Source organism: Eubalaena glacialis, chromosome 17 (genome assembly GCF_028564815.1).
Source record: "Eubalaena glacialis isolate mEubGla1 chromosome 17, mEubGla1.1.hap2.+ XY, whole genome shotgun sequence".
Lineage (NCBI taxonomy): Eukaryota > Metazoa > Chordata > Mammalia > Artiodactyla > Balaenidae > Eubalaena > Eubalaena glacialis.
Window position 1 is genome coordinate 23,011,277 of NC_083732.1, and position 26,536 is coordinate 23,037,812.

Sequence of the window (26,536 nt, forward strand, 5' to 3'; positions counted from 1 at the left end):
ACCAGAAATACCCCTTAGGTTTTCAAAGAAACAGTATATTTATATGGCTCATCTCCAAAGTCTCCTAGTCATTTGTTCATTTGACAGACAGTTATCGAAGGCTTTCTAGTTGCCAAGTGCTTAAGAAATTGCAGTTTCTGGCATTATTCTGCCAAATGTCCATGTTATTTGTGTGTGTGTGTGGATGATTTCCAATCTCTTAAAATCCTTTTTTTAAATCCTCTTTTTAAAATCATTATCTATAGGAGGATTATAGATTATAGATTATAGTGAGAGAGAGAGAGAGAGAGAGAGAGACCATTTTACCAAGATTTGTTTTTGTAAAAGGTCAAATACTGAATTTTGAAGACAGATAATATTTGACTTCAAAATTTGTGCTTAGCAGTTTTCATTAGTTAGCACATCTTAAATTTTATACTGGTTATAAGTTATAAATATGATTTGATTTTTGAAAATTAGGTTTAAAACCAATTTTTCTCATTAAGTCCAAAGCAATCTAAATAATGCATTGGGCTCAAGTACACATACATGCAAGCACAGTAATCACCTTATAGTTGGAGTATAGGGCTAGAACTAAGGTGGCGTGAGTCTTAATTCCTATTTTGTTGTTAAGTTGGGGTGTAACCCTGGGCAAATTCACTTCTTTATATTGGAGTGGGTGTTCAATAAGATTCTTTTAAATTCAGTAACAGAGCAAAATTTGGCTCAAGTAAGAGACAGTAAAATAAAATTAATGGTGATATCTCTAGAGAATAGAGAAAAAATGAGAATAAACGAGATAAGCTAAAATACCCTATCTTTCTCAGCCCACATTCCATTCATCTAACATGGTCTGGTGAGGTTAATAAAGCCAGAATTAGCTCTTTCTCTCCACATTAGGGCAATAATCCATTAAGCAGCTATTGTAAAACTTGTTCAGACTGATAGGTACTCTTATGAATTTTTATCAGTAAGAAATATGACTGGATTATATATATGAAATATAAAACCATACCTAGGAACATGTAAAAATCTTGACCTTTAAAGCTACACCACTGAGTGAGCATCATTGGACGTTTCGAAGTTTTTCTGTTACTATGGTTGGCATTTAAAATCTTAACATTGAGGAAATATTTTTCCATTTCATCCATTTTGTTTTCTTTGAACTGGGAAAAGTTGCTCTTAGTTTATTTTAGCAGTACAACATCTGAGCCAAACTTTTAGTACTCCAGTTTTGAGAAGAAACATATTTTGGGAAACCTCTCTGTGAGGTGATATATTTTAACCTACACTTTCTAAATTTGGATAATTCAGTAACTAATAAAAAGATTGCTCATTTAAGGTAATGTATGCTTTTGAAACACTGGTTTACAATCCATAATCAAAGAGTGATGTTGATCAAATATTTTATTTTCATTATTTTAGTATAAGCCTCCTGCACTTAAAAAGTCAAATTCTCCTGGAACCACCTCATCAGGATCTTCACGATTACCACAACCAAGTGGCACTAGCAAAACTGTTGTAGGTAATGAGATCCATAAAATAACTTGATTTTTTTTTTTTTTTTTTTTAACAGTGTTGGTACAGAAGGAAATGAATATAGTATTCTGTTCTGGATTATTCAAAGTAGATTTATAATTAGGACGAGATGTGGAGGATAAGTAATTATTTTGGGTTAGAAATAAAGTAACTTCCAGTAGCTTCTACTTTAGATATTTTATAGTCCTTTTTTTTTTTTTTAGCTATATGTCTACCCTCAGTGTTGTTGTGATATATCATCTCTTGAGAATAGTCAACCAAGTTCTTTTCTTGATTCTTTGACCACAGTGTTTTTCCCCTCGTTTCTACCTATCCCTCTCTGAACTTGACAATTATCCTTAATAGACAAATATTTAATGGTTTGAAGAAAATATTGATTACTGAAGTGTATCTTTATTTGTATATAAATTGTAAGAAAGAAATACAGAAATTATAAATGAAAGATGCATATGTTGTTCCCTGGAAATTTTATTTAATTTTTTTTTCTTATTTGATAACTCATTTTGTTCTTTTGCCACAAAGATTTATTGCCACTAAAGCATTGTTTTCCTTGTCAGATGCTCTGTTTTATGTGATTTTTGTTTTTCAGACTGTCATTAAAACTAATACCCTTTTTTATTATAAGGTGTTCCTTCAGGTAAAGTGTCTTCAGTTAGCAGCTCTTTGGGAAACAAACTTCAGACCTTGTCTCCCTCCCATAAAGGGATAGCAGTCCCTCATGTAGGGTAAGTCTACATTGAATTTAATTTATTAGTGATACATACATATATATATACACACACGATACTAAGGTTTTATTTTGTTTAGGTGATTGGCTTTTTCATTAATCTTAATTTCTAAGTTTGTCTTTTAACATATCGCTCGTCAGGAGCTCACACACTGCTATTGAGAATCTAAATTAGTATAACCAGTTAGGAAGAAAATCTGGTGGCATTTATCAAGAGTCTTAAAAACATTCATATCTTCATTTGAATAATTTTATTTCTGGGAATCTAGTCTAAGGAAATCACTTCAAATATGGTAGATTTTTATAATCATTATTTTTTAAGCATGTATCAGGCACTGTGCTAGACATTTTACATTATTTTTATTAAAACTACCCACTGCCATAGAATGAGAGGATCAGAGAAGCAGAGTAATTCATTCAAAGCTACACAGCTGTTAAGAGTTGGAAGCAGGATACAAATTGGAGTCTCTTTGGCAGTAAACATTAGTCTCTTTTCATGTTTTTTTTTTTTTTAAATTCTAACTTTACTTCTTTAGTTTTATCTCATCAATCTTTACTTTTTTTTTTTTAATTAATTTATTTATATATTTTTATTTTTGGCTGTGTTGGGTCTTCGTTTCTGTGCAAGGGCTTTCTCCAATTGCGGTGAGCGGGGGCAACTCTTCATCGCGGTGCGCGGGCCTCTCACTGTTGCGGCCTCTCCCGTTGAGGAGCACAGGCTCCAGACGCACAGGCTCAGTAGGTGTGGCTCACGGACCTAGCCGCTCCGCGGCATGTGGGATCTTCCCGGACCGGGGCACGAACCCGTGTCCCCTGCATTGGCAGGCGGATTCCTAACCACTGCGCCACCAGGGAAGCCCTCTTTTCATGTTTTTATTATAAAATAAAAAAAAATAAAATCACCTAAATGTCTAGCTTTGTTTGAATAGCAAATTGTGAAAATCTACAAAAGGATATTATACAATCATAAAACATATATAAATTTTAAAAAGATGATCCTGCGATTATAGGAGAAGTAAGTAGGATACAAACTCCATGTATACTTTGATAGAAGCTATAAAAATTTAATAATTTTAAAATACTTTTTATCTTTCTATGGTTTTATATACATGGCTTTTAATAAAGTAGCATAATTAAGGTTTCAAAAATTATTTTAATCTGGGAAAATTTGTTGATAACACTAGAGTTTTTAATAGAAGTCTTTCTATTCCAGTAGAAACTCACTTTCCATTTTGATAAACTAGAAAATTAAGGAATTGCCATATGATTATTAGAATGCGGCCTTATTCTTTATCTTTACAGATACTGATAAAGTTGATTTAGGATACATAGCATACATTATTTTCAGATCTAGGTTCTCACTTTGTTTTTTATGTAGGAAATATATATGATGGTATCTATCAATAGAGACTAACTGCCTTTTGTTTCCTAATTTGGACTACATAGAAAGTGTAAGACCTAAAAAGAGTTTAATGTAATTATTGTAGAAAAAGAACAAGATCTGATTAGTTAAATGTCTTTCCTCTTTGTTGTGCTTCCAGAAAGAAGAGACAGGCTATCCTTAAGAGACAGGCTATCAGTAGAACAGGTGGTTGAAAAGTAAAAAGTTCTCATCTTCCAGTGCTAAAAAAAACTGATGGATTTTGTTTGTTTGTTTGTTTTGCTTCTCTGCTGAGTTGACCCACTGGATATTTAAAGTATAGACATAGCAATATGTTTTAACTTTACAAACAGTAGTTTCATTTAGTTGATTATGAATTAAAGGCTGGTATTTTTTTAGTACCTTTCCTATCATACTGGTAATTTTAAGAGTTGACACTATTAAGTTGTACTGACACTGTGTTTTTATTTATTTATTTATTTATTTTTTATTTTTTAACATCTTTATTGGAGTATAATTGCTTTACAGTGGTGTGTTAGTTTCTGCTTTATAACAAAGTGAATCAGTTATACATATACATATGTTCCCATATCTCTTCCCTCTTGCGTCTCCCTCCCTCCCTCCCTCCCTATCCCACCCTCCCTATCCCACCCCTCTAGGTGGTCACAAAGCACCGAGCTGATCTCCCTGTGCTATGCGGCTGCTTCCCACTAGCTATCTGTTTTACATTTGGTAGTGTATATATGTCCATGCCACTCTCTCACCCTGTCACATCTTACCCCTCCCCCTCCCCATATCCTCAAGTCCATTCTCTAGTAGGTCTGTGTCTTTATTCCCGTCTTGCCACTAGGTTCTTCATGACCTTTTATTTTTATTTTTTTCCCTTAGATTCCATATATATGTGTTAGCGTACTGTATTTGTTTTTCTCTTTCTGACTTACTTCACTCTGTATGACAGACTCTAACTCCATCCACCTCACTACAAATAACTCAATTTCGTTTCTTTTTATGGCTGAGTAATATTCCATTGTATATATGTGCCACATCTTCTTTATCCATTCATCCGATGACACTGTGTTTTTAAAAGAGGACATGTGAAGCTGGCTGGTAAAATGAAAAGGGTTACTGACTTTGGATTAGAAAGCTAGGCTTCTAGATCCTACTTTGCCCCTAAATACCTATATGACTTTGTGCATAGCTCTTTTCTCTGTCTCGCTCTGACAACTTTCTGTGACTCTGCTTACACCTTGACAACTGATCTAAGAATATCTGACCAACATTTATTGATCTTTAGGAGAAAATGTTTTTACTAACAAGCAAAGGCTTTAGGCACAAGAATTTTATGTTATGCACTGCTACAACGCTATAAAGATTTAAAATTTCTGGTGGTCCCATATTATATTAAACTATCAAACATAACTGTTTAAATCCCAATTTTATATATGATCCTTATGTGTTAAAGGCGTTGTTTCCAACTACTGGAAGGAGAGTGGTGATGTGTGCTTCTGACCAATATATTACTGTATTAACTGGAACATTAGTGTATTACTATATTGAATAGAATCCTTCACGACTATTTAGTGGCACAGCTGGTTATTTTTTTTAGATTACTGAGGTAATGATTTGTCTCTTTCCCTTACTAGATTATAAACTCTGTGATAGCAAAGCCCTGTGTCTGCTTTGCTTACAGATATAACTACAAAATGTAAATAGTATAATGCTTGGCATATAGGCACACGAATTTTTGGTGAATATATGAAAAAAATAGTGAATCAATAAATTCCTCATTTGTCAATTTTTTGACCCATCACAGAATCATGGTCTGGTAGTGGTAAGAAAATTACTAGAGGTTTGTATGACAATAATTACTTTTATTGACATAGATAATTCAGGATTGAGTAAAGATAGAATTAAGACATCTGACTAGCTGTGATGTTCAAGCAGTTGAGCATCTTCTGAGATTAGTAAAATGAGTCGTTTCAGTGGCTTGATTATTTAGAGCCTGGTATATATAATCTTTATTGTGGTCAGCTTTAATCATACATATCAGTGGTCTGTAATGTTTAGCATATATTGGAGTCATACCACAGAAAAGTTTATCTTTTTACTTGGAAAAATTCTTATATGTTTGATAATTCTAGACAACCTGTGGGTTGACTGATTTAAACAGAATTTTTATTTAAGCAAAACATACCCCTGATAGAAAATTTTTTTCTTAGCTAAAAGATGATTTTCTTTACTCCTAGAGATTTTAGACGTATGATGAAACACAGAGCTTTTAAATAAATATTGCCACACTTGAATTGTGTCAGAGAGTTTACATAGTCATGCCTTGAGAATTGTGTTTTCTTAATGGTTAATTACTAGCTTAACTGAATACTTCAGCTGATAATTTTCAATAGCTAAAGTATCAGATTTCAAAGATTTACTTCTGTTCAGTTACTCTGAAAAACAGGAGTTTACTTTGGAGATATAATGTAATGTGGTAAAATGTGGTAAAACTAGAGAAACAGAATGCATGTAAGGAGCATTTTTTAATTAAAAAAAAAGAAATTGGTTTCTCATACTTTATATTAACAAAAGTGAGAAATAAATATCTAGTTTTTAAGTATATTTTTGTATGAGTGGAAGCAGGCTTTTCTTATAAGCCAATCTTTTGATGTGTGTGGTTTGTGTGGATCATTATTTAGAGTTTTCTGAATTTCTCTGTCTTTTATTATTGATCTAGAATTGCCACAACCTAGAATTTCAGAGTTTGGCTTCTTTTGTGGATAACAATGATTTAGGCTGTTGGACTAGGGAAGCTCACTTTGCTATGGAATTGAGATACTACATTATCTGTATAGGATTGATGAGTTTAGGATTGAAATTAATTTGTCATTAATTTTATGACAGATTTCAAAACTTTGAGTGCCTCAAAGTATCAGAGCTATAGATGTCTACAAAGATACAAAATACCACTTGATAAATTTTTTCCCCAAATTATTTGAGACATCATTTTTTAATTTTATCTATTCTGCTTTGTTACAGTCGTACAGGACTGAGTGGCTTATTTTCTAAGGGTTCATTCTAATGGTATCAACAATAAACAAGGACCTTCCCTAGGTTAAAGTTCGTCTCAAATTAGAAATAGATTGATACTGTTGCCAAATATTTTTTTAAATGCTCATTCAGCTATGAATATTTGGAAAGCCTGCCAAAGTATTGTTCCTTTCTAGATATACTAATCATATCATAGCAGTTACATGCAACTAGAGATAGTCCTTTTAAAAAGTTTAGGTCAAAATTGAAGAGTTTATCATCTATAGAAATGTATTAGCTTGACAAAAAGTTAAGTGTTTTTGTCTAGGAATACAGGATAATCTAGTGATATTTATCATAACTCTTTATAGTAAAATTTTAAAGATCCTCATTGAAATCTGCCTTTCATTTAGACTTTCAAAATCTTAAAATACTGGCATGCTCTCATGTATGGAATTTTGATATTTTGGAACAGGTGATCTTTTTGAACTATGGCCCTAGGGCCAAATCCTGCCCAACAATTGTTTTTATTGGAACATGGCCACACCCAATTGTTTATATATTGTCTGTGGCTGCATTCATGCTACAGTGACCAAGTTGAGTGTGACAGAGATGGTGTGGCTTACAAAGCCTAAAATATTTACTGTCTGGCTTTTTACAGGAAAAGTTTGCCACTCCCTTTTTTTCTGAATGAGCGAGTTATCATAGGAATTAGATATTTATAATTTGAAGGTATGGGTTTTAAGGATTCTTCATTTATTCCCAAGGATGGAACTGTTTTTAAGTCATGTGGAATATCTAGGAAGTTAGGCCAAAGATTAGTGTTCCCGTGAACCAAAGGGTTTTTTTAAAAAAAAACTTTTATTAATCCATTCAAACACATTTCTGTGGTTGAATTGAAAGAACAATAAGGGATTAAAAATACACTTTCGGGCTTCCCTGGTGGCGCAGTGGTTGAGAATCTGCCTGCCGATGCAGGGGACGCGGGTTCGAGCCCTGGTCTGGGAGGATCCCACATGCCGCAGAGCAACTAGGCCCGTGAGCCACAACTACTGAGCCTGCGCGTCTGGAGCCTGTGCTCCGCAACGAGAGAGGCCACGATAGTGAGAGGCCCGCGCACCGCGATGGAGAGTGGCCCCTGCTTGCCACAACTGGAGAAAGCCCTAGCACAGAAACGAAGACCCAACATAGCAATCAATCAATCAATCAATCAATCAATTAAAAAAAAAAAAAAAAAGAGGGCTTCAGTTTAAATCTTAAAAAAAAAAAAAAAAATACACTTTCATGTTGATTCTGACCAAATCTAGGTGCCAGTTTAAGGACATATCCTTGAATTTCGTATGGGATTCTACGTTATGTGTAGAATTGCTTATTCTGCACCAAATTTACACTGTGTAGATGTGCTTGCTTGGCTTCAAAATACCTTCCTTTTTTTCCTTAGCAGTAGCAAGACTTCTTTTACTGCTGAATGGATTTGTTTATTCCTGCCTTAATTTCTTTCAGACCTTGGGTGTGTCAGTCATTACTGAATTGGACCCTTTAAAAGAAAAATAGCATAGAGGCACTCTAAAAACATTGATATTGATAGTCCATAATTATTACTATCAAATTGAAATTTCTCAAACTTTGTAAATAATGTAAAAATACATTACAAAGTAGATTTCTCATTGTACTTTTTCAAAATTTATTATCAAAGTAACCCCCGTTGTAGATAGATGTATAAATTCAGTATTAAAATCAACAAAGGTGATTTTTTTTTTTTCATAACTTGAAACACCTAAGGCCCCTGAGGGCAGGCCAAAACATGTAATAGGGAACTCCTGGTTCCTTTACTTGTTTTATTCACTTTCGTAAGTCACTTACTGATGGTGTGCAAGACCAAGAAAGACATAGAGAAGAAACTTTGACCAAAAAGCAATCAGTTGGGTTTAAAACTTTAAATTCCTTTTGAAAATATGTCACTACTTTTGCAAAGATTTCAGTTTCTTTTCAAATATCCCTTTATCTTGTTACTGCTTTGACTTATCTTTAGTGCTACTGAAGGTATAGGGACAGAAAAGAAGGGGTTTAATAGAAAAGGAGACATGAGCAAAGAAGTGTTCTTGTTCACTAAAATAAATATGAAGATGGTAAATGGTCTGGATCCAAGTCAGTTTAGGGAACGATTTAAGTATTTGAAAGGTCTTCTTTCATAAACTGATAATTTTACCTTTTAAATTTTTTATTGAAGTATGGTTGATGTACAATATTATATTTCAGGTATACAACATAGTGATTCACAATTTTTAAGGTTATAATCCATTTATAGTTCTTACAAAACATTGGCTATATTCCTTGTGTTGTTCAGTATATCCTTGTAGCCTGTTTATTTTATACATGGTAGTTTGAACCTCTTAATCTCTTGCCCCAAACTGTCCCTCCCTCCTTCCATCTCCACACTGGTAACCACTAGCTTGTTCTCTATATCTGTGAGTCTGTTTCTTTTTTGTTATATTCACTAGTTTATTTTATTTTTTATATTCCACATATAAGTGATACCATACAGTATTTGTCTTTCTCTCTCTGACTTATGTTCACTTAGCATAATAATACCCTCCAAGTCCACCCATGTTGTTGCAAATGGCAATATTTCATTTCTTTTTAAGGCTGTATAGTATTCCGTGTGTGTGTGTGTGTGTGTGTGTGTGTGTGTGTGTGTGTGTGTGTGTGTGTGTGTGTGTATGTGTATTCAATACATATGTGTGTGTGTGTATATATGTACATATATATGTATATATCACATCTTCTTTATCCATTCATCTGTTGATGGACACTTAGGTTGCTTCCATATCTTGGCAATTGTAAATAATGCCACTATGAATATTGGGTGCATGTATCCTTTTGAATTAGTCGTTTTTTGGATCTGTACCCAGGAGTGGAATTACTGGGCCATATGGTAGTTCTATTTTTAGTTTTTTGAGAAACCTCCTTACCGTTTTCCACAATAGCTGCACCAGTTTACATTTTCACCAATAGTGTACAAGGGTTTCCTTTTTTCCACATCCTCACCAACATTTGTTATTTGCAGTCATTTTGATGGTAGCCTTTCTGACAGGTGTAAGTTTTGATAGCTCATTGTGGTTTTGATTTGCATTTCTCTGATCATTAACAATGAGCATCTTTTCATGTGCCTGTTGGCCATCTGTAGGTCGTCTTTGGAAAAATGTCTATTCAGGTCTTTTGTTTGTTTTTTTGATGTTGAGTTGTATGAGCCGTTTATATTTTGGATATTAACCCCTTAAGGGTCGTATTACTTGCAAATATTTTCTGCCGTTCAGTTGGTTGTCTTTTTGTTTTGTTGATGGTTTCTTTTGCTGTGCAAAAGCCCTTTAAGTTTAATTAGGTCCCAGGATAATTTTAAAATTTATTTAATTACCCCAACATTGACTATTATTTCATGGTATTTAAAATATATATGTAAGCAAAATTTATATGTAAAAACACTTAAATATATAAATTCATTTATATAAAATTATATTTATTAAAAATTATAGAAAATACATTATGTATAAATTTATGTATCATATAATCTTGATTACATTATGAAATTTTTAAATTTTATTTTTGTACGGTTAGACCTTGATAATAACATAGCATAACAGCACATTTTACTGGAACATAAGTTTAAGTGATTTGAGCTTAATACAACATACACTGACATTTAGCCTAAGTAACATTTGAACACACACATACATATACATAGGTAGATATATCAATTGAGTTGAATTTCATAACACAGGTATGTGGTACGGTAAAATCATCATTGGAACTGACTTTTAATTATGTTTTTAAAATCTGAAAATGCAGTTTTTTCATATATGGAAAATATGTAATACTCCCACTAGATAATTACCTTTAGATTTTTATTAGATTTTACTCATCTCCTTTGTTTTATCATAAGATTTTAATAGTTCTTATCATGTTAGAGGTATCCATTTTTAAAATGTTTCTAAATTTTTAAATTTTATTTGAAATAACTTTTTTCTGAGGAAGAAAGATCTTTTATTTCTTTTTCCAAATCCACAGATGCCTTTTGTGAGATAAACACTGTTTGGAACAATAATGTTTTGATTGTTATTAAGTAATTTAAAGAAAAATCTGATTTCTTAATTAAAATTCTAAATACGTGAATTTTCCAGTAATCTCTCACAAATAAAGCCCATAAAATTAATATTCTGAGACATGAGTCTCAGAATTAATGTTCTGAGACTAATGTCTCGGAAATTTTAGAAATTTTGATATATATACATATATTTAATGGAGGCATCTAAAAAATTCTTTAAAATGTTTTTAGGAATATGATGTAAACACCTAATTTAAGTATCACCACCAGCAAAATATTAATATCACCTTTTACAACAAAATGCCTGCTATGTATAGGATACTGAAGGAACAGAAAGTAGACAAAATGTGTCCTTCCTTAGAGACCCTTATTATCTAGAGGAATGAACAAATCCTTTTTAGACACTAAACTCCTTAGTAAGAACAAAGCATCAGGTCTGTCTTATTTGCCACAATATCCCCAGAATTTAGCACAGTGCCTGATACATAGTAGGTGCTCAGGGTTTAAATGAGTAAAAAAAAAAAAAAAAAAATCCCTTTAAAATAAAGTATACTTTTTAAGTTATCAAGCAGTGATGTGTCATTCAGTAGTCATTTAAGATAGTTCTAGTTTCCTAATTTAATTTTCCCTGCTCCCTACTATGAATGGATATTGGTTGGTGATAATATAATTTGGTTGATGTAAAACAATGAGTTCTTTGCAAACCTGTAGTTTTTCTGTTATTCACTAGCTGGAAATCCTTTATACTTCTGGTTAAAAAAAAAAATTAGTAAGCTTCAGATGGCATGGCCACTTAACATTTTTACATGTGATTTTTAGAATTGCCATCCACATTTTCATAGGATCATGTTTTACATTTCTCTGGATAAATTTTAGAAATAGTCATTCTTTGTTAGAAAGTCAGATAGGGATAAAGATAAAAATACATTATTTGATTCATTATTTTATATTTGGAATTTTTAAAGGTAGGGGAAATCATAAAATAAAATAATAAAGAAGAAAACAGAGAAAGGGTCTATGATTCAAGGAAGGGGAAAATTAGACTATTTGTGAGCTCCACAAGAACAAACGTCAAATCTGTCTTTATTTACCAGACTAACAACTTTCAGTTCATCTCTGGCTTCACGAATTTTATTTGAAACAAATCCTTCTTAAGTTTTTTTTTATTGATTCCATTGCCCTGCTGTGTATAAGTATGGGATTTGTTAGGATGTTTATCAAAACTGGCAGGGTGGCCTGCATAGTCAGAATATTCATATCTAATAATGGACATTGTATGAACTGTCTGAGGATTCTTTTTTGACATTAGTCCTTACCCTGGCAGATAATTAAGAGCTTGGGGGTTGGATTTCTGATGAACCAGAATAATGTCTTAAAAAAAATTTTTTTTAATATAAAGAAACAAACAGTAGCATTCTCCTTATGGGTACACCTTTATATATTTTAATAGTAAGATGGACAAGTTAGGCCCTCCACTTCGAACTGGAAGACATGTGCAAAGGTTGCATGACAGTGATACAAAATCAGACAGTGCCATCAAAAGACATGAGTTATTACCCATTTACAAGTAAGTATTTGTAACTCAGTTTGATTAATCTTTTTCAGATATTTCCTTAAAGGCTTTATATAATGGAATACTGTAAATTTGTACATTCCTATACTTAAAATTTTTTTTATTTTAATCATTTTTAAGCCAAGAAGTACTAAATACTCTTCTAGGATTTATCACACTTTGATTTTTGATGAACATTTCTATTGTCCTAAATCTGTTTTTAGAGCTTTCATTTTATTCCATTAAATTTTAATTTTTAGGGGGTTGAAATAGGAGTCACCTTCAATAATTGTTATTTTTATGAAGCTCTTTTTTAGGAGTAACATTTTTTAAAGAAGAATATGGGGAATATTACATCATATATAACATTGTTAGATTATCTTTTAGTTAAGCAGACGATAAATTATTATAAAAAAGCTGGAAAAAAAAGAAATCTTAGAAAACATTCAATCCAGGGATCCTCAGTCTTTTTGTTAGATGGTTACAAATTCCACATAAAACAGGGAAAAGGTTATGACACTGCCAAGCACACTCCCCTCTGTGTACTGGCCTGGCAGACTGAGGAGTGAGGCAAGGGTGGCAGCGGCAGTCTTGGAGCTCTCCCGCCCAGGCCTTCAAGGTTTACTAGTTTGGGCCCCCAAACCAAGTCTAGCCCTCTCATCTTAAAATGATGAACTTAAGGTCTCATAAGTTAAACTACTTATTAACATTGAAAAATATGTTGTTAAATAGAGTTTACTTAGTTGAATTTTAAACCAAGGCCCGCTACAACATTCTCTTAACACTAGATTATAATAAGTTTACCTAGATATACAATAAAACAAAGATGGGAAAAGTCTTTGATACATTAGCAGCCGTCATGTGTTATGTTTAAGTAGTTAGTGATAAATCCTAGAAGGAAGGATTTGTGCCCTGAGCCTTTTTCTTTGTACTCCAGCTCTCTGTACCCTCTGAAGCAGATCTCAAAGAAACAGTGATTAGCAGTGAGGTAGATTAAGTGCAGTTCCAAAATTAAACCTTCTTTATTATTGCTTGAACTACAGCAGGCAGACTATAGATACATAATATGGGTAGCACTTTTCAGACTCTAGCCAGGAAGAAAAATGTGTTGACCATGTGAGACGGGGGTAACATGTTTTAAGTACTGCTCAAAATGGTTCTAGTTCTCCAGTCTCTTAAGAATGGTTCTCAAAAAAAAAAAAAAAAAAAAAAGAATGGTTCTCAACATTCTGATTCTACTTTATAGATGTTACTAAAAGTACACAATTGGCATTGAATAATGGCAGCTGTAATTGATAACCTTATATTTTTCTCTAATTTTTTAAATTTTCTAATTATTTGAATAATTATTGATAATGAAGTTGTGTGTGTATATGCATGGGTTTGTTTGCATTATCTATATATCTCATGTACATATTATATGAAGGTGATAGGATTTCTAACAAGACTTTATTCTAGAGCCCCCCAAAAAAGAAATGTGTCCTTCCTGATTCTCTTATAACTCTTATTACTTGGAGGAATTGCCATCCTTTGGCAATGAATTTTCAGAGATTGAGTTCCTAAAAAGGCATGTGATAGTCCTACAACATCCCTAGAGGGGCTGTATAAAAGTAGAGTAGAATACACCTCATGGATGGACTTGCATATTGAATATAAGATTTGTAATAAGAGCCACCTAAATTCAAGTTCAAACACTCTGGCCATGTAATAGCTTTGCACTTTACTTAATCTCTCTGAATATGAGTTTCTTCAACTTTAAAATGGGAATAATATCTTCTGAGATTTTTGTGAAGATTAAAGAAGCAAAGTATGTATAGTACCTGGTATCATATTTGGCATGTAATGGGCATTTGAAAAATAGTAGATGTTGTTATTTCCTGCATGTATTTTGGAGATAGCCCTTTAAAATTTTGTGAGACTCTCTCCAACTTTGCTGTATAAGTAGAAAAGGAAGCATTTCAGCCAGTTTGAGAACTTCCAATATAAAGGCATTTTTTAAAGTATCCTACTTGATCATATAACACAACATTGCTTATCTCTGAAATGAAAAGATTTGACTAAATTTCTAAAGAGTGGGAGGGAACTAACACTTTATTGAACATCTTACCCCTGGTTCTGCAACATACTGACTGTGTATGTCACCTTGGGTATATTACTCTTTGCCTCAGTTGCCTCCTTTGTAAGATGGAATTATTAATCCTTCCTACTTCATAGGATTATTATGAAGATTAAATAAGTTTTATATGAAGGCAATTAGAAATGTAGCTATACCAAACGTAGTAAGCACTGTTATATAAATGTTAATTTGTAGTAGCAGTAGCCATAGTAGTAATAGTAGTATTACCATCATCACCATCAACTATGCTAAATGTTTATAAAAATTACAATTTATATATCTAACTTTCTGTAAGAATTTGAATCCAGATTCATCTGAATTCCAAAGCCTATACTTTTACCATTATTACCTCATATAGTTTACAAGCTTTCTTTGATTCTGAAAGTTTCAGAAAGGGAATTCAGCTATGATCCAACCACAACTTCTTCTTTACTGGTAACAGGTAGCCCAGGCTGTATAGTTGGTGAAATAAAATCTTTATATTAACCCACTTATTTTAGTTGCTCTTTCCAACAGCAGACTTTTGTAAATAGAATATTATCCTTTTAAAATGGTTAGCTGATTTTTTTAACCACATCTCATACGCTTTTAACATTATTATTTAACAGTTATTCATAGGCACTTAACGAAACACATCTCTATTTTGAGGGAATTATAGATTTCAACTTTAAAAAATTTGAAACCTTTTAGAATGATTAACTTATAAATTTCATCTAAAGAATATATACGTATGTCAAATGATTTTATGTACCATCAAGATAATGTTAGTAAATGCAGAATGCTTTGGTTTATCCTTAGTATTAATGATTTCAGGTTTGAAATAATCATTTGGATTTTAATCTTTTGAATTTACCTCTCTACAGCTTCTAATTATTATTATTTTTTATCGGAGTATAATTGCTTTACAATGTTATGTTAGTTTCTGCTGTACAATGAAGTGAATCAGCTATATGTATACCTATATCCCCTCCCTCTTGGACCTCCCTCCTACCACCCCCTCCAACACCCCCATCTAGGTCATCACAGAGCACCGAGCTGAACTCCCTGTGCTATACAGCAGGTTCCCACTAGCTATCTATTTTACACATAGTAGTATATTTATGTCAAACCTAATCTCCCAATTCGTCCCACCCTCCCCTGCCCCCGTGTCCACATGTCCATTCTCTACGTCTGCATTCCTGCCCTACATATAAGTTCATCTGTACCATTTTTCTGGATTCCACATATATGCGTTAATGTATGGTATTTGTTTTCTCTTTCTGGCTTACTTCACTCTGTATGACAGACTCTAGGTCCATCCACATCCTACAAATGACCCAATTTCATTCCTTTTTATGGCTGAGTAATATTCCATTGTATATGTGTACCTAATTATTTTTCTAATCATGTAAATAAGCAATTCGAGAAAGAAATGCTTACTATTCAGTAGGTTTTTCATTATGCCATCTCTTTCTCTCTTCTAGAGCTAACATCAAACCTCGAAATTCCACACCACCTAGTTTGGCTAGGAATCCTGCCTCAAGTATGCTCGCAAGCAGAAGAAAAACATATACTGAGAGCTACGTGGCCAGGTATGTTTAGCTCTGATAGTCTAGTAACTAAAATAGAAATGAGTATATGCTGTTTTCCAAGGACCATATACAAAAATTTCTATCAGACTATTTATAGAAAATCTAATTTTTCCTTTGCTATATGATTTAATTTGGCTTTTATGTTATACACTAAAGAAATAGTTTGGGCATAAATAATGTTTTCTTATACCTTATAGTTATAATTTTTATGGTAAATACTCAAGGATGTTTGTTCAGTTACACTGGATGCATTTGTTTTTTTATGTCTTAATTTTAACTGCAACATGCTTATTTTTACCTCTAGAAATTGAATAATAGACCCTTTACACCACTGCTATTATAATTTTCAGCAGCATTTTAATACATTTAAATTCCCCTGCTGAGATTGTGATTATCTATGTACTTCCCTTTCTAATCTGTCACAGTATTTGTACAGCTCCGACATTCATTCTGTTTTTAAGCATATAATGAAATCATTTCAGTTATAAATATTTATTTTTTATATGTATCCCAATTTATTCCAGAAAGTTTTAAGGAAAGGTACAGAAGGCCATGATGTATAGTGAGATACAGCATTTTGTTTTAAATGAAGGAAGAATAGGAAAAGGAAAGACGAGAATTAAAAGATACAGTGGAAAAAGGAATGGGGTTAGTCCACAAAATGTGTGTCATGAGACCCTGTAGATGGACTAGCCCTGGGCCACAACGTGGAGTTTGAACTTTGTTTTAGGAGCCAAAGTACAGGAGCGGATAGGAGTAGTTACATGATTCATGATGTCTAAAACAGAAAAATAAATCACTTTCTCTGTGAAAGTACAACTAGTTCTGAGGCCTCAGAAGTTCTCCTTTGATTTCTCATAAGGAGACACTGGATAACTTAATTGTTAACTTCTTAATTAACATCCCTACTGAATCCATACTAAATATGGCAGTGGATTTCATAGGGTGTTTTTTTTAAGATGCCCTCAATGCAGGCCTGTAACATGACATCCTGTGATTCACCAAAACCAGTTGTGATGTGGGTGTGTTATGTGTAACTGTATATATTGTCTGTTTTTGTTGTAAGTATGTAACATGTACATAGTCATTATTCAGATTTAATCGGGGGATAGATTTTCAAGTATCTAAGATGCTAGCTCTCCATCCTGGTTGCCCATTAAAAAGAAGCATCTGTGGAGCTTTCTGAAAATGAACACATCAGGGTCCCTCCCTGAGATTTTGATTTCTTTAATTTGGAGAGTGGGATCTGGGCATCTGCCATTTGGAAAGTTCTAAGAGTGATGCCTGTGCATAAGATGAGGACCGTAGAGGAATTGATGAATTGCTGTCTTTTCAGCTAGATTCTTTAATAAATATTGTTTGTCTCACCTGAGGTTTTAATACATGTTAAATATCAAAGAAGTGAACTTATGTTTCTTAGAGTCCTGGAGTGTGGTTGTACTATGTTGTTGTATATGTGTGGAACCATGTGTTTTGAATCAATGCTGAGTATAAGATTAACGTTCTTATAAAATGGAAAGCTTAATAAATACATATGCTTGAATAAAAGGATCATTTTATCTTTCCAAAGAGGTGGACAAAAGAACTGTCAACAGGCAGGAGCAAAAATCACATTAAAAAATGTTTGGCTTATTCTTTTTTTTTTACTTTTTAAAGCTTTATATGTGATAGGAAGGCCTGAGCCTTACTCACTTGACTTATACTCTACCCCCGTCCCAGACAGAAATAATTATAACCATAACAGATAGAGAATTCTCAGAGATTTACTTTTCTGGCATGTGATAGACTACATTTCCAGGACAACCCCTCCCACCCAAAACACCTAGAAATGCTGGATAAAAAAGAAAAAATATCTTTCTGAATGTATAGCTTAGCTCTCAGAAAAGTAAGGGAAACTTCTACAGAACAAAAATATAAAGGAAGCTAGAGGTCAAATTATAAATTAACTGTGACACTGCAGCTACATTTGAGGTTTTCAGTGATCTTCACTATGTAGAGACTTGGGTTTTAAGGTCATTGTGGGAGAGAGGAGTTGACTTCTTGGACTTGTACAAAATGGAGTGTTAAAAACAACTTTTCCTTACCCTTCCTGCCATGCCTCTTGCTCTAAGCCAAGACTCCTGAAAGGTTCAGTAAGGAGTCTTCTTAGACTCAGCCAGAGATACTTATATGACAGTATATTACATTTGTCACTGGAATTGTTTACAGAAATATAGGATAATAACGGGGCAGTGTCAGGTGTTTCTCTTTCATGGGAGCCCTTGCAGCGGTCCTGGAGCTCGTCTTCCTTGGCTGTCTAGCTGACAGCTTAGGTGTGAGAGAATAAGTTCTCATAGGTGGGTGTAGGGACAGTTTAATGAGAAATCCTTTGTCCCCAAAGGGAACCAGTATCTCATATAACAGTTTCATAGGCATAGCTTCCAGGTTATCCTGAGGGAGATATCCAGTTTCAGTGGACTGCTTATAAGCACCGTTGCCTAGAAACACAGCTGGCATTTCACCTATGTTGGGTTTTCATTAAACAGAGCTAGGAAGTTATCCCAAGGTCAAATATGTCCACAGAAAAGGAGAAAGAGTGTGTTAACCCTTCTCTCACAGTATTCAAAGGGTTATCTCTCAGTGAAAGGATGGACTAGGAAAAAAAAATTTTTTTACCACCCAGGAATAAGAGACTCCAAGGAAACTTGTCTCTCTCAGCCATGGCTCAGAGGGATGTGAGAATTACCACCGATAATTCATAACTATAGGCGCACCTTCCCATGAGTTTAAGGTTTGAAAGCACAACATCTGCATATTCTAAGAAATTCTTAACTGAAAAAAATAACTTCGATACTCTTGGTTTAAGAGCTTCCTCGGAGCTTGTAAAAGCAAAAGCAAAAAGAATCATCTCTGGTGTGAAATGCTGTTAACCCAGGCCTCCTGATTCTCACAGGTAAACAAACATGAGCTTGCAATTCTGAATTACAGAACACACATGGAAATTTCGAGCTGTACAAGGAAACAAGGAATCAGTCATGAATGAGAGCAAAAAAACGAACACATGTGCCCATGACTTATGATACTGAAATCATCATAATTATGACTTATAAGTCAGTTTGAAGTATATAAGGAAATAAGACAGGGAATTGAAGTCATTGACAGTGATAATATACTATCAAAAAAAGATTAGAGCATCTTTACAAAAGAACCAAACAACTCAATATAAGGGAAAAAAACCCTCAAAAGATGGTGTTTAAATTGTAGATTAGACTCAGCTGAAGAAGAGAGGAGTGAACTAGAGGAAAGATTCAAAGACATTATCTAGAGTGTAGTCCTAAGAGAGAAGGAAGGCGTGAGAGAGATTAAAAATCATAGGTGGTAAAATAAGGTCTAAGATTTGTTGAGTCAGAGGTCAAAAGAAGAAACTAGAGTGAGTGAGAGGCAACATTTGAATAATTTATACCTGAAAATAATCCAGGATTAATGAAAAACATGAGTTTTCATAATCAAAGAACAACAATCCCAAGCAGGACAAATAAAATGAAAACAACATGTAGATGCATTGTAATGAAACTTGGGAAGACAGACCATGAGAAGGTCTTAAAAGCAGCCACAGAGAAAAGACGTTACTTAGACAACGTGAGGATCACCCAGCTAGTACAGAGCTCACTTGCAACACTTGGAGCCAAAAGACAGTGGAATCGATGGACACATTCAGGGTGCTGAGGGAAAATAACTGTGGACCTTTGATTGTTCACCAGCTGAACCAGTGGTTCTCGAGCTTTAATGTGCATCAGAATCCCCTGGAGCACGAATTTCAACACAGCTCGTTGTCCCCACCTGAGGATTTCAGATTCAGTGGGTCTGGAGTGGGGCACAGGTTTGCATTTATAGTAAATTCTCACGTGATGCTGATGCTGCCAGATTAAGGACATCACTTTGTGAACCACTGAGCTATACTGTCAGTCCAAGAATGAAAATGAAATAAAGCTATTTTCAGACAAAAAAATATTGAGAAAATTTACCAGCTATAGACCGTGACTAAAAGAACATTCAAAGCCAGTACCTTGGGAAAGAGTAAAGTGTCCAGAAGAGGAGGAATTTTGCAAAGCAGACTGGTGAAGAAATCAGTAATTAAGTAAATCTAAACTAATAGTGAGTACATGAAATAATAAAGATAAAACAGAAATTAATGAAATAAAAAGATTATAATGGAGAGCATTAAGGAAAAAAACTGGTGGTCAAATAGGAGCTTCCTCCCAGATGGTGCTCAGCAACTGCTAGAGATCCTGATTAGACCAGTAGATCCGAATCTTGGCTTCTGTATCTTTGCTGGCAGGAGGTAGAGAGGGAGCTTCAGGATTCTGTGTGGTACTTCACCTTTAATTAATTCAAATTCTCATCAACCTGCTGTCATCAGGTTGAATTTTGTCAGGCCCTTTGTTCTAATTTACTTTGTTGTCACAACATGCTCCAAACTCTTTCATTCTTCATCCCCTCTACTGTAATCCTAATGGCTCTGACCAATCTCTGCCACCCTGTACCATGTCCTCTTTGCTTTATTGCTTTCTAGCTGACATGCTATATATGTTATTTATGTTGTTTCTTGTCTTCTCCATAAAACTAAGCTCCCCAGGCACAGGGATTTTTTTTTTTTTTTAAAAACATCTTTATTGAAGTATAATTGCTTTACAATGGTGTGTTAGTTTCTGCTTTATAACAAAGTGAATCAGTTATACATATACATATGTTCCCATATCTCTTCCCTCTTGCATCTCCCTCCCTCCCATCCTCCCCATTCCACCCCTCTAGGTGGTCACAAAGCACTGAGCTGATCTCCCTGTGCTATGCGGCTGCTTCCCACTACCTATCTATTGTACATCTGGTAGTGTATATATGTCCATGACACTCTCTCACCCTGTCACATCTCACCCTTCCCCCTCCCCATATCCTCAAGTCCATTCTCTAGTAGGTCTGTGTCTTTATTCCCGTCTTGCCACTAGGTTCTTCATGGCCTTTTTTTTTTTTTTTTTCCCTTAGATTCCATATATATGTGTTAGCATACTGTATTTGTTTTTCTCTTTCTGACTTACTTCACTCTGTATGACAGACTCTAACTTCATCCACCTCATTACAAATACCTCCATTTCATTTCTTTTTATGGCTGAGTAGTATTCCATTGTATATATGTGCCACATCTTCTTTATCCATTCATCCGATGGACACTTAGGTTGCTTCCAGGTCCTGGCTATTGTAAATAGAGCTGCAATGAACATTTTGGTACATGACTCTTTTTGAATTATGGTTTTCTCAGGGTATATGCCCAGTAGTGGGATTGCTGGGTCGTATGGTAGTTCTATTTGTAGTTTTTTAAGGAACCTCCATACTGTTCTCCATAGTGGCTGTATCAATTTACATTCCCACCAACAGTGCAAGAGTGTTCCCTTTTCTCCACACCCTCTCCAGCATTTATTGTTTCTGGATTTTTTGATGATGGCCAATCTGACCGGTGTGAGATGATACCTCATTGTAGTTTTGATTTGCACTTCTCTAATGATTAATGATGTTGAGCATTCTTTCATGTGTCTGTTGGCAATCTGTATATCTTCTTTGGAGAAATGTCTATTTAGGTCTTCTGCCCATTTTTGGATTGGGTTGTTCGTTTTTTTGTTATTGAGCTGCATGAGCTGCTTGTAAATCTTGGAGATTAATCCTTTGTCAGTTGCTTCATTTGCAAATATTTTCTCCCATTCTGAGGGTTGTCTTTTGGTCTTGTTTATGGTTTCCTTTGCTGAGGCACAGGGATTTTTATCTGTGTTGTTACTGCTCTTAACTCTAGGATCAAGAGGAGTACTTTACATAAACTAGGCTCCCAGTAAATATTTTTAAATGAATAAGTGAATGAATAATACATGATGAAGACCCACAAAACGAGAAAGTTGGTTGATTTAAAATGATAAATCAAACTTCTCAAGATGGATCAACAAAAAAGGAGAGACGGTACAAATAATATGCAGAATGAAAAGAGGAATGCAACCACAGATGCAGCAGAGATTTAAAATTATAAGAACAACTTTTTGCCAGTAACTTGAAACAGATAAAATGCACAATTTCCTAGAAAAATATAACTTTTGAAAACTGATTTCAAATGAACTAGAAACTATAATCATTAAAGAAATTGGATCAGTAATTAAACTATGCTTGCTTCCTCACTACATGAGTGCACGTACACACACATACGGTATACACACACACACACACACACACATATACAAAATGGGCTCATGATAGTTTTATATAGTAAGTTCTACCAAATTTTTCCAGGGGAGTGAGGTGAAAAACAACATTCTTCAACTCCTTTTCAAAGGTTAGTGAAACCTTGATATCCAGACTAATGAGAGAATGCAAAATTATGATCAGGCTTACTTATAAACTTGAAAATACATATAAAAATCTCCAAGAAATTTATCAAACCCAAGCCACAGATGTGAAATTCATGACACTGTAGATTCATCACAGAAAATGATTGATTTAACATTAGAAAGTCTATTAATATAATTTTTCACATCAACAGATGAAAGGATTAAAAAATATTCGTCAAATAATAATATATAATTTACCACCTATTTTTGATTTTTTTAAAAAAAGCTCTTAGAAAATTGGGAATAGAAGGGAATGTCATTAAATTGACAAGAACGCTAGATTTACTAGAACCCTACATCACTCTTCATATTTAGTGGTGGCATGTAAGAAGCATTTTCTATAAAAGCAGAAATAACACAAGAATGTCGGCTATAATTTCTATTTTAATCTAGCTAGTGTAGTAAAAAAAAATTAAAATTACAAGACATGGAAATAAGGACACAAAACTGTTATATTTACATATATATTATGATTATATATAGAATACCAAAAAAAAGACAATGAATAAATAATAATGAAGTCTTTTATAAATTTGCTGGTTTTGTTATCATTATATTGAAAGTTATTGCAGTCTGTTTATCAGCAACAAACAGAAAATGCAGTCTTTATAAATACACACACACACACACACACTCAAGGTATTTAGGAATCAATTTAAAAACCAAGCAAGAAGTTTAATTTTGATGGAGAAAATTACAAAACTTCAACGATGTTAAAACCTAAGTAGAAATATACCTTCTTTATAAACTAGAAAATTCAATATTATAAAGCTATCTCTTCTCTCCTAAATCAGTGTATAAATTCTGTGCAATTTTCAAACAAAGTTTATGAATCCTGACAAGTTCTTTTCATATGAAAGAACAAAAGCCTAACATTAGCCAGGACAAGTTAAAGAATAATGCATGAATGATTTATGAAGCTATAGTAATTAGTGTGATACTGACTCAAGGGTAGACAGACAGAACAATGGATCATGATGTAGTGGTTAGAAAAAGACCCCATGGATTTTGTTTAATATGAACTAGAAGAATATTAACAATGAGATTAAGCAAGCTTTTAGTTACACTTAATATTATGTTCTGTTTCCCAGAGCTTACAGATTGAAAACTACTGACATGAACTTTGTGTTTCTACTTTCTTTCTGTACCTCTCCAGGCCAGATGGAGACTATGTCTCTTCACTTAATGGCGGAAACATTAAAGGCATTGAAGGAAATTCAGTGGTACACTTACCAAAATTCTGCCATGAGTGTGGGACTAAATACCCTGTAGAATGGGCAAAGTTCTGCTGTGAATGTGGCGTTCGAAGAATGGTTCTGTGAACAGAATCCAAAAAGAAAAAGAGCTAAGTCCAGAATTTTATGACTGTTGCTGCTTGGACATCTAGAGCACTTCCTCTAGTGATTTTGTGCTAAAATCATTCATAATACTTTTTTCAACAGTTTTTGGAGCATAGTCCTTTGGCTGTGTAATGTGTGTGTGTATATATGTGTGTGTACATATACTGTATATAATAAATACCTGACAACCTAAACTGTGCCATACAAGGAGATATTCACTTATCAGTCAGAAAATAATTTCAAGTGGAATCATTAACTTAGGTATTACTTTTCTGTTGTTGTTAAAGCACATTAAGCATACCTTCACAAACTCTCAAACACTAGTGCTTAGCCCTTTAAGCTTTAGGATGATCATTACTTTGAGCAAAAAATCAGAATAAACATTTTTATTATTGGTGCCTATTTTCAGATAGTATCATTTAGGATGGGATGCTTGGAATTTTGGAACTGAAGAGAATATTTTTAGTTACAGTTAGTTAGGTGAGGTCATTTTCCTGTAGAGCTCTTTAATAATTAATTTTATGAATATTTTTTAAAAAGAGAGGGGAAAAAACCCCTATGGTCTCTGTTGCCCTTTACTCGGTGTATTATTGATTATATAATTTAGAGATCTTTACTCAATTCTTTAAAATGTAATTATGCAATTTTTGTTTTCAGAGACACAAGGCTGAAAATACAGATGTATCTTATTCTAGTTATAGCTGAATGATTTTTTAACTTAGTGTGTATTAGTTGAACATATATTCTTGCTACTGCTAATTGTCTTCAAATTTCACTTTTTTCCTTTCTTTTCCATGAACATGTCTGAACAGTAGTTTTAATTTGCTACTTCATTTTTGCAAAGTTTGCATATTAATTATTTAATAGAAGATGCAAAAAATTCCTTGCAAAATCTTGCATTTATATCTATGTACTTGATTTAGAAGAAATCATATTAATGGATTTTAAAACAAACCATCTCACCTAATAGACAGTAACTTCAATAATTAATCATTAGTGCAGGGCATGCAGGTTTAAACGGATTTGAATTTTAGTCACTTGAAGTGTAGTTATATGTAGTTATGGGTAGGTTAAGAGAACATCTAATTTTTCCTACTCATATTTCCTTTCTAGTGTTTAGCACTGAATCACCATTCACATCACAATAAAAAGCCACTGAAAATGCATTGCTTTAATGGATAGCTGATTTATTATGTAATTAAACATTCACAAAAATGTAATTATACTTCCTCTTTAACTTTGACTAAAATACCGCTTTTAATCATTGTCACTTTCAGTGTAACATAGTATTTAGTAGTAGACATCTTTGATTGCTTGTGCAGCCATATTCAGTAATTCAGTAGTAGTTTCTGTCGAATCAAACCTAACAGAGCCTTGATCTTATTATAAAGGTACAAGCAGATCTTTTATAGGCAATTTCTAACTTCTTATTTATGATTCTGTTCAATTGTAAGGATCAGTATAGAAACTTGTGGCTTGTAACTTTCTCTGAAATTTATTTATACATATACTTTATAATTTTATTCATTAGTTTTTTTGTTTTGGGGTTTTTTTTTTTTCATTTGGGCAGGGGATAACTTAATAGTAATGGGAATTATTTACCTTATAGTTTCTTTCCTTTCTATTAATTTTTTTTCTGGTTGCCTTTATTCAATCATATTTGTCAAAAGGAAGGGTCAAAAGTCAAAAAAATTTATTACAGCTTATTCCATCAACTAGAATAAGCTGTAATAAATTTAGGAGAATAATGTACATATTAGGATTCCATTTCAATAGTTTGTTCTTCTAATTATTATAAATCATATGAAGAAGAACTTCAAACTCTGGTCTTGATCTAGAATTGAGCACTATCTTCTTTCAAATATATTTTTAAACATCACATTTTTTGTCTGCCCAAGGAAGGGATAGGTGAATGAGCTTAAAGTGGCACATGTTTGTTTCTCACTGAATTTTACTGTGGCAAGTAAATGTTATAATGTACTACATGGAAATGGGTTGGTAAGAAATCATCTAATTCCAGAACCCAGAGATTATTATAAACAGTAAGTAGGTGAAATATATTTATGAAATGAAACATGATGCAATGTATTTAAATGCATTTTTATATTACTTGCATATATTATTCTCACGTTGATTTGTTGTGCAATAGTTCAGTGTTTAAGAAATTTTCCTTGATCTATGCATCATTTATTTTATTTTTATTTATTTTCACAAGTATTTTCCATTGTGGTAGGATAAAAAGATGATTGTAAGCATAAATTAAAAATGTAAAAATTGCTTATGTAATATTCTGAAAGTTATTAGCTTGGAAAAGTAAGATTATTATGGCTGCTGTTGTCTCTTGTTCACTGTTTTTTAATTACAAATAATGTCTTCATTTTTGAACCTATTCAATAAAGACATGAAGCAAAAAAATGCCAGTTGGTTTTCACTGATGTCTTGTCTTTTATCCAGAAACAGGTAGAAAGATAGGAATGTACTGAAATATAAAGAAAATGTTTGAAGTCAGAATATAGACTTTTTAATGAGAAAAGAGTTTTCATTGGCAGTTTTTTTGTGCTGTCAGCTTTTAAAGGAATTATTACCATTTTATTGAATTGTAGTGTTTTATAACTTCAAAGCATTATAAATATGTTTCTTCACAAGATTTTTAAGGCATAGAAACATTCTCTTCATAGCCAATAAAATTCAGCAGTTGAAAACATTAGGGAAATCAAGGTTGATAGGAAACATTATGGATATTTCTAATTAGGTAATATACAGTTCAATGGCAGAAACTATTTGTGATGAATACTTAATGATTTAGA

General features: G+C 33.3%; 1 protein-coding gene across 1 annotated transcript in view; it reads left to right on the top strand.

The window, feature by feature from the left end:
• ZC2HC1A (zinc finger C2HC-type containing 1A) overlaps positions 1 to 25,025 on the top strand; it is a 65,610-nt gene extending 40,585 nt beyond the window's left edge. Inside the window, exons 6-9 of the mRNA XM_061171736.1 lie at positions 1,405 to 1,504; positions 2,144 to 2,243; positions 15,881 to 15,988; positions 23,546 to 25,025. Of these exons, the coding sequence (XP_061027719.1) occupies positions 1,405 to 1,504; positions 2,144 to 2,243; positions 15,881 to 15,988; positions 23,546 to 23,711 (474 nt within the window). The 3' untranslated portion in view covers positions 23,712 to 25,025. The remainder of the gene's footprint in view (positions 1 to 1,404; positions 1,505 to 2,143; positions 2,244 to 15,880; positions 15,989 to 23,545) is intronic.
• Positions 25,026 to 26,536: the final 1,511 nt, after the last annotated feature.